The sequence below is a fragment of the Tachysurus fulvidraco genome, chromosome 14 (genome assembly GCF_022655615.1).
Source record: "Tachysurus fulvidraco isolate hzauxx_2018 chromosome 14, HZAU_PFXX_2.0, whole genome shotgun sequence".
NCBI lineage: Eukaryota > Metazoa > Chordata > Actinopteri > Siluriformes > Bagridae > Tachysurus > Tachysurus fulvidraco.
The window spans coordinates 11,313,800-11,323,325 of NC_062531.1; the positions used below are offsets into that span (position 1 = coordinate 11,313,800).

The following is a 9,526-nucleotide window of genomic DNA, read 5'->3' on the forward strand; positions in this document are numbered from 1 at the left end:
ACAGAATGCTCCATGTGTGTCAGGTTATACTAGTGGCCTCACTTGACGTAGCTACTGCAAATCCAAGAAAAAAAAGATGAGTGTAGTCAACATAGTACTTTTACTCTTCCTAAACAAATAAAAACAATACCATGGTTTATATAGATTTTCCCTTCTGTATTAGGAAAGGCTGTACAAAATAAAAAAAGACCTGATACAAACACTGGCCTGTTCTTCATTGTGTTCCTCCATCATGTGTGATAAATGGATGAAGAAGTGGTCTGCTTTTAATGCTCACTACATTCAGCCTACAGAGCAATGTGGCAGCGGATAAGTTACCATGGAAACACCAAGTTCCTCCGCACTTGCAAATAAATCCTGTGCAGTTCAGTCCAGGCTGCATGTGTCTGGCCCGCTCATATATTCTGAAGAATCAAATTAAAATTCTACAAATGATGGTCCTGGTCATATTAAAATTGCTTTCTCATAGTCGGTAACAAAAGGAAAAAGGTTGTACTTCATCTGAACTTAAACTGTTAAAGGCAATTCATAAGGCTCTTTAAATTTGTAATTACACCAGTGAGCTAGTAAAAAAAAATAATTAGAACAATAAAACATAAAATATATAAAAAGTGCATACATAAAACGTATAAAAGTGCCATAGCAGTGCTACATATAGAGATGGATTTTTCATTTTTTTTATATTCATGAAGTTCATGCTTTTATATATTTTTACATTATATATTTGTTCTTTTTATTCTCATCTTAATTCATTATTTTTAAAAAAAAATTAGTATCGTAAAGGAAATTGTCGTCACAGTCTTCATCATCATTTACAAATGCCTGTCGTGTAGCATGCTTGTGTTTTCTCAAGCAATTAAACAGAAAGCATATGTTCATAATGATTGAAATATGCAATAGTGACATTAACCCAATTCCCAATAAAGAAGAAGAAGCCATTATATATTGGCTTTATACATATATTTTTTAGCAGAGTGAAATTCTTTCTTCACATATGCTAACTTTGGAGGTTTGGGTCAGAGCACAAGGTCAGCTATGATGCAGTGGCCCTGTAGCAAAGATGGTTGAAGGCCTTGCTCAGGAGCCCAGCGGTGGCAGGTTGAGGTTGCTGGGGCTTGAACCCTGATCTTAAGCACTTGAGTCAATAATGCCCCAGAATAAAAAATATAAAGAATATTTATAGTATATACAGATAAATATTTTTCTAGAATATATTTATAGAATATAAATGATTATATTAAAAAGACCTAAAAGACTGACTGTTGTGAAAGAATTAGTGTTCTTTCGTGATCTTTCTAGATGTTGTCGAACCAGGTCCACATAACCGTATAAACCATGCTGAAAATGACTCACAAAGCTCACAGAACACCTTCATCCCTTGTCTCAAGTGAAAGGTCAGAGTGTTTGAACTTCACCACTAGGGGCCTCCCTCTTACCTCCTCACCACCCAAACATCAAAGCACAAAAATCTGAGCGGTATGGTGGAGGTGGGTGGATAATAAGTGAAGGTCTGCAAACATTGTGCTTGTACTTACCCCCTCCTCCTGTGCTAACCTTCATCTTCATTCTCATCCTAGCCATAACTTTTATAATAATTATTAATTTTTTTAAATTTATTAAATGTATACTCCTGTGTGGTTAGATTTAAGCTGCAATAAGCTTCTATGGATATCATAATTTGATCTATATTTCCTATTTTGGTCAGTATAAGAATAATTATAATCATGTTGACTGCGTAGACCTCTTAAAATAAAGACATCATTTGGCCTTGATAGATGTTTTACAGAATAATAGAAAGCCTCGTAGGTTGGTGTAACTAAAAAAAGTGCAAGATAAAATGTTGTATGGGTAGAAAACATGGCTACTGTATTAGTTTCTCTTGGAATGAACATTTCAAACATATAAATTCACTGAATTTGAACATGATTAAACAGACATTCTTGCACTCAGGTGGCCGTCAATGAACATGTGATGGCTTTGGCAAGAAAGGTATTTATGTTAAATCTTTAATGTATTCAAAAATGAGACTGATATTTATATTTGTATTCTCCACCTGACTAAATACAGTTGTAGAATGGATGTTAATTCTACTCACACTCTCTGGTGTCACCCGAATGAGCATGGGTTCCTTTTTGAGTCTAGTTTCCTCATATTGTCAGAGAGTTTTTAAAAGTGTTGTTCTAAGTATTATATAAATAAAATTTCAGTGAACTGAATTAAATAAAAGGCACATGGTTTAAATGATCTGACCTCTGCTTGTGATCTTGTGAAGTTCACTAAGCATTGACCATTTAGCAAAGGTGACTACTAGTAGACTACTACTACTACTACTACTACTACTACTACTACTACTAATAATAATAATAATAATAATAATAAACTTTTTACTGTATTCATACATAAGTATCTGTAATTAGTAAAAACAGTCCATTCCTTCTTTTTCAAACAATCTGTAAAACTTCAGTATTGATAGAATAACACATAAATCAAGAATGATGTCAAATTCAATAATGATTGTTACAAAAAGTGACATAAAATACAATACATCTTAACTGGCTGGTCAAATTTGTTGATTAAATTTCTGGGACAGGATAGCTTGGATGACTGAGTCAGCTGTAATTCAAATGCATTACTACATAACATACAGAAACGTATACGTGTTAACATGTTGCAGTTTTCTGTTAAATGTTTAGCACGGAAGGAGTTTCAGGTGTCGTTCACCAGCACCGTTTTATCTGATTTCTCTAAAACATTTGTCTTTTGTCACATTGACTTTAAAAGACAGTGAAAAAATAAGGCTGGTGAAGAAATGATGTTTATAGCTGATATGATGTAAGAAACTAATTTATCTCATTTATCTTGCAGACATTCCACAACAATAAATATAAATAAAAAAATGTTAAAAACATGATGTGTCATTGGTTCATAATTTAAAAATTGTGATCTTTGGCAAGTCGCGGTGGCATAAGGGAAATAAAACACTTCAGGACATGCTGTTATAGTTAAACATACCACTTCATCATGGATTATCTTTCGATAACAGCAGGGCCCATAATTTTCTATCCTTGTCATAAATACTTTGTTTGACCTTATAGCAGGAGCTCTCAAACTTTTTGGGCAAACGACTCCAAATGCATATAATCAATTTTCTGTCCCAATAGACTATTCTGTGATTAAAGAGGCCTTGTGTGATATTAGAACAATTATGTCAGTAACATATGTATGTGTAATGTAAGCATCTAAACATACAAAAGCTTTCATAACATTTATTTTTCTATTATTCAATCACAGTGCTGTACAAATTATATGTTAACAGTGTAGAAAGATTGTTTATTTGGCATTGAATACCAGATTAATATGAATCGATTTGGGGTCAAGAGCCCTAGTTTGGGAACCCCTGCCCAACATGTATTGGGTTAAAGCACCATAAAATTTTGGACTTAAAATACCGATAATTCTGTAGTAAGAAAAGAAAGAAAGAAAGAAAGAAAGAAAGAAAGAAAGAAAGAAAGAAAGAAAGAAAGAAAGAAAGAAAGAAAGAAAGAAAGAAAGAAAGAAAGAAAACTTAGGAATAAAGATTCATAAGGGGAACATGGTCTCATCAGGCTTTGTAGTAATGGAGGGCATAAGAACTGATCAACTTGTGTAAGTATTGCCTTTATTGTGTACTGTAGCCACAACAAGTTGATACTCTTAATTAAACAGTTCTGTACTGCAGGGCTCAGAATTGGGTTTAGCCTCAAATAACAGGACATTGGCAGTGTCTATTCAAAAATTAAAAGAACCCTCACCTCTCTAATAAACCCAAGCTACAATACTGCTCACCTTATAAGACCATTGGCATTTTACTCTTCAATAGAAGGATTTTTTTTTTCCAAAGCTGATGGCTGCACACATCACAAGTCAAATACTCATGTGATCTGTTTTTCTTCAGAGCACAGAGCTCCTTAAAGTGAGAAGCTAACCAGTCTGACATATTGTACCTGACTGCTATGTTTAAACAAAAATGGCTTCCTTTGATCATTAAGAACTGTAACTTGTTTCCGATGTGAGAAAATGTCTAAAAAAAGTTGAAAGGCAAAAGTATTTGACTTTTTGACAGGCCTGTTTTTATAAAGCTAAATAAGATCTTGGAGCACATTTACAGTGACCCATGTTCCCAGCAATTTGGCCCAGTTATCTGATGTTTGCACTATTGAGATAATCGGGTGCTTGATAATGCTCAAAGCCCGGCAGATACTGTGCTTGTCTTGTCACAAGTGTGTGACGTCTAGGGTAATGCTTGTTTTTTTTTTTTTTTTTATCAAGTTACAAAAATGTGCCTTTCTTTTTATATAGCCAAAAACCTGAACTCTAAATGCAGTATCTTCCTCCATTTGATCATGTTGCATTTATGCCATAGTTGCATAAATTTCAGTACCTGGAACTTTCTAGGACACCATAATTTTACACATGTGCATACATGTAGAAACTGTAAACCCGCATTACAATTTAACAGACAAATCAAGCGACCTTTGATATTCATGTAGGTCAATTCACACTCCTGATGCCAAGTAGTAGGCCTAATTAAGCAATGGCTTGTTCCTGTAACAGGCAACCTCTCATAATCTCATAATTGTGGACTGAAAAAAATAAAGGATTAGTAAATAGTTGCAGTGATGAGATTCTTTCTTGTCAATCCCATGTAGGGCAACTGTTGTATATGAGTTCTACTAGGATGTGTTCCATAAAAGTGAATCCTAAAAATTAAACGTTTAGCCTTATCTCCAAATACAAAGCATCAGGCAGGTTATCAAAAAGAACGCACAACAATCATTCTATCAATAAAAGACATATATTCCATAAATATACTGTAAATATTAACCCTGCAGCTCAGACATTGTTTTGAAACAGTTGCCTGTTATATTAAGATCATTCAGCTGCTGCTGATCAATGAAATCTGATGTCTCTTCCATGATCTGTCCAGGGATGTGGAAGTCCACCGAAGGCCTGCATTGAGCAGAGAGGGTGTCCTCATCATCCTTCTGGGGTACGGAGATGCTTTGTGAGTTCCTTGGCCCCAGGTTACAACCAGTGCCCTGGAGGAACTGGAGGAAGTTCTCTTCGATAGAAGCTTCTCTGCTGGGCAACTGCTCTTCCTCATCACGTGGCCGTCCCCACTTAAAGACCCATGCCACGTTTCTCGCCAACTCCTCACGGATTTGCCTGTTCAGACAGCCGTAGAAAATGGGATTGGAGGTGAAGCAGAAGTAACCTATCCAAGTGACTACATCTTCTATTTGAGCCAGCGAGGCAGGAGAAGAGGCGACAATGGCCGAGTAGAGGTGAAAAGAGAAATAGGGGAGCCAGCAGCCTAGGAACTGACCCCCAACAGCTACCAGTACAACTGCCGCTTTTCCACCACCAAACGTCCTCTGCGGTGTGTTGCGAGTTGTTGCGAGGCTTGCTGCTGTGCTGGAATGACTGCTTAAGGAGTCTGAACGAGGCCGTGGGGTCTCCACCCATGTAGGCACGGGACCTGGTTGCATAGCCGCTACTCTGGCTACCTTGAACATGTTACAGTAAACTACAAGAATGATAAATACCGGGCAGAGGAAGTATATGAGTGCAAAAAGGAGCATAAAAACCAAGCGATGGGGCCCCCTATTCATTGAATGCAAAGAGCAGCATCTAGGTTCCAACACAAGGTTGGACTGCACTTCTTCCTCCCTCTGCAGTGTCCATCCCAGCAAGGGAAGGGCAGCCATGAGTGTTGCTTTGATCCATATGCCGACCAGAACAGAAACTACCAGACCAATGGTCATTTTAACCTCATAGCGCATTGGGTGCACAATGTAGTAGTACCGCTCTACATTGATAGCAGAGATGGTGAGGATGGTGGCACTGATAAGGCCAACACTCAAGCACAAATATGCTTGACACACAGTTTCATTAAAGAACGCCTGTCCTGTCAACATCCCCAGAGGCATTAACACTAGAGCAGCCAAAAGGTCCACCAGACACAGGTGGAAGACAAAGATGAACTTGTGCAGGCGTGGTGCCCTGGCAATGACTGCCATTATGGTCAGGTTGCCTACCACAGCCAGGATGTCCATCAAGACCATGGTGCAGAGGGCCAGCATGTGGAAGAGAGTTCCATCGTTGGTTAGAGACACTCCTGAGCCATTGGCCCAGCCACTATTGAGCTGACCATGGCTTGTGATGTTCCTCGACATGTGGAGGGAGGCAGAAGGATCCATGTGAGGATGGGATGAGAAGTTTGGTCAAAAATTACATTCAAGGGACATTCACCCATCCTCCTTTACCTGAGACAAGCCCAAGTAGAGGGCTTAGCAGAGTCTGTGTTATTAGTATAATGGCATGATGAGGGAGTAAGCTTGATATTTAGCTTCAAGTTTGAACAATGCCATAGATTTGCCTTGGTACACCTGGTTACCTCATTTTCAAGCATCGTTTTGAGTCTGCCTCCATGTTGCCATAGACTCCATCCTACTCAGTGTCCAGTATCTTCTAGTTGGATGTACTTTACCTAAAGAATGAGAGAAAAGTGTTCAATTAGATTTCCTGATACACAATTTGTTTCCTCATTCGCAATGCGGTCTCATCTTGAAAATAATTCCAAACTTTTTGTCTTGCTTCAATCAAAAGGAATGCCAACAACTACAGGAAAGCACATAACAAAACTATGTTGCTGTTAAATCAGATCAACTCTCCATACTTCTATGTATGTGCTAGTCAATGGCCTGGTTTCCAGCAAACTTTTCAAGTCAAGAGTCAAGAAGCTTTTTATTGTCATTTCAACCATATATAGCTGTTGCAGTACACAGTGAAATGAGACAATGTTTCTCCAGGATCAAGGTGCTACATAAAACAAAGACAGGGCTAGGACTTAGTAAGTAGTCCTAGCCACATAATGTGCAACTGTGCAACCTGGTGTAAACAGTGCAAGACAAGACAAAAAGTTGTTAAAGAGCTCTATCTGAAGCAGCTGGTAGTAAGTAAACAGGCTATGTTAAAAGATATGTGATTGGGTATCCCTCAGGTCAGCCAAATTCCCTGTCTCTATGAATGTAGGCAGTTCTTGGCCACATCTATGACAAAATTCTAAAAGCCTGTCTTACAAGGCTGGGGTAAATGCTACAGCTTTAGAACTGCATATTTTACTGCAAATTTAAAAACTTTTCCACAATCAGTTCCCGACTGCAATAAGTGAATTAAAAACACATCAATATTCCTTTTCACTCATTGTGAGCTCATCTGTATATACTCTATTTTTTTGTAGGAGGGCAACTGATTTGCAAATAAAGTTGATCAACATATAAATGGCAAAATGATAATTCAGCTTCCCTCTTCATGTTTATTATTAGAAAATACAAAATGTCAAATGTTTCCAGTAAAGTGGGGCAGCATTTGCAGGAAAGTGAAGCAGTGTCTGTGGTTATGTTCAACACTATTTGAAAAAAATCAAACATAGGTTAATAGCAACAGCTCTACACAGTATGACTGCCATCTTGACCCACTTTGAGTTTAAAAAGATGGCCAATAACCTATTACATCCCGATTTACTGCACAGTGACTTTCAAAGACAAGCTCACAATACTCACTATTCAACATTTCTAAAAAGTTGATTAAGTTTATTTTTAACTGTGTGTTCTTCACTGACAGCAACATGCAGCGTTGACCTCAACCATGTTAACCTCTTTTTACCTTAGTCCTGAGGTTTAGTAGCGTCATGAAGTAGTAAACTGAACAAGAAAACAAGAAAATGAAAAAAAAGTTGTTGAATGAATTCACAGATAGTTATTAAATAACTGGCAGACATTTGTGGAGTCCCTCAGGTCAGATGTCCTCAACTAGGCTAAAACATAAAATTTTGTTCTCAGTCTCTTTACAGATGTCATAAACACTGTCCATTAAACTGGCTTCAGGAAATTAGTACTATTCTTATTTTACAGACGGTTTGGAGTCATCAAATAAATATTAATCAGTATGTCAATCATCACAGAATTGTTGTAATATTTATATTTACTGATATTGCCTAAACAATTTGCATTTGCTGTGTAGCAGGAAAGTGAACACAAAGATCACTGAGAGATGAAGGAATTAAATGTGTTTAAAAATGTTCTAAATGCACTTGCAAAACCTGAAAATACTTCTTCAAATCTGCAAAATAAAGCTTGTGTTTTAAACTTGGAAGCTGCAACGAACCCAAAAAAAAAAAAAAAACACCCCCACCTGCCAGCTGAGAAATATATTAAATGCACATGACTAAAACCAACCCTGGTTTTTGACTTCTTTAGCCTTTTTGTTTTCCTTAGCCACCCCTCCCCCAAGAGATGTGATGTGCTTATTGGTTTACAGAAATGTTTTTGTACAGCCTAACAGTTTTGGTCTTCATTGAACATTATAATATGAGACCTGAATTCATTGCACCAAACACATTAAATATCCCAGCAAAGTCCCAAATTCATGGCATTTAATGTCTGACTTCTGTAGTACAAACACTGCGTTTGCTTGTATAGAATCTAGCACCGGGTACACATATCATGACTTGCCTAATTTTAATCTATTTCAGACATATCTGTTTCTTTCTGTGGAAATGTTAACATAGTTTGCATAGTTAAGATGGTTAATTAAAGCTTGTAGCAGGGGAAAGTGATGCAAAAGAATGCTGGAGCGGTCCAAACTACCTTGTCTTCACAAGAGGAGCACTGGAGACCAGGTGAGTTCAGATGAGTGCAGATTCGGCCCATGTGGCTGGAAACGGAGGCAGCAGAGCTGATGCGAGAGACAGGATTGGGAACATACCCCAGCTTTCAGGAGGTTGCTATGGAGTGCAGGTCCAAAAGAGAGGTTCTCCTTACACGCTCCTGATGCTGGTGTTGCGCAAGCAGAGGTACAGAGAAAATGAGAGTGTGAAAAGGGGATGGAAAGAGCAGAGGGAGAAAGAGAGAGAGAGAGAGGCACAAGACACCTCTCCACACCTGGACCTTTCATCTCATTGCTACCCTCTCTTCACCCACCTATACACACAACCCACCCACACACCCACACACACCCACACACACACACACCATTCCATTCTGCCGATCGGCGAGATGTTTCCTCCGCTAAGATGTGCTCCAAGCACGCAAACGGTCCAGGTGGTCAGGATGCTGCTTGAGTCGATGTGTGCAAAGAGATGCTGAAGAAATATTCTCTGCTTAGAAATCTGCCTTTAGCACACACACTAGCACACATCCCCTGTATCATACACACACACATCCACGCATAAACATGTGCTCTCTCTCTCTCTCTCTCTCTCTCTCTCTCTCTCTCTCTCTCTCTCTCTCTCCTACACACACACACACACACACACACACACACACACACACACAGGGTAATTGCAGATCAGTGTGTAGAGGAGAGGGATGCAGGCAGGCAGGCAGGCAGGCGCGAGGCACTTACAGGGTCCTAGTGCCCCTTCCATCCTCAGTCACAATTGTACATAAACACAATAATGTCAACATTCCTTATACAGGTGGGA

At 38.5% G+C, this 9,526-nt stretch overlaps 1 protein-coding gene across 1 annotated transcript; it reads right to left on the minus strand.

Annotated features, from left to right (window-relative positions):
• Nucleotides 1-4,282: 4,282 nt before the first annotated feature.
• gpr61 (G protein-coupled receptor 61) lies at nt 4,283-9,315 on the minus strand. The gene is made up of 3 exons (XM_047822859.1): nt 9,075-9,315; nt 8,691-8,876; nt 4,283-6,529 (listed from the first exon to the last, which is right to left on the minus strand). Exon 3 carries the CDS (start codon nt 6,237-6,239, stop codon nt 4,860-4,862), a length of 1,380 nt encoding a protein of 459 aa, XP_047678815.1. The 5' UTR covers nt 6,240-6,529; nt 8,691-8,876; nt 9,075-9,315; the 3' UTR covers nt 4,283-4,859.
• Between the last annotated feature and the right edge of the window lie 211 nt (nt 9,316-9,526).

Coding starts and splice junctions, on each gene's coding strand:
- gpr61 (XM_047822859.1), bottom strand. CDS start 6,239: ATGGATCCTTCTGCCTCCCTCCACATGTCGAGGAACATCACAAGCCAT.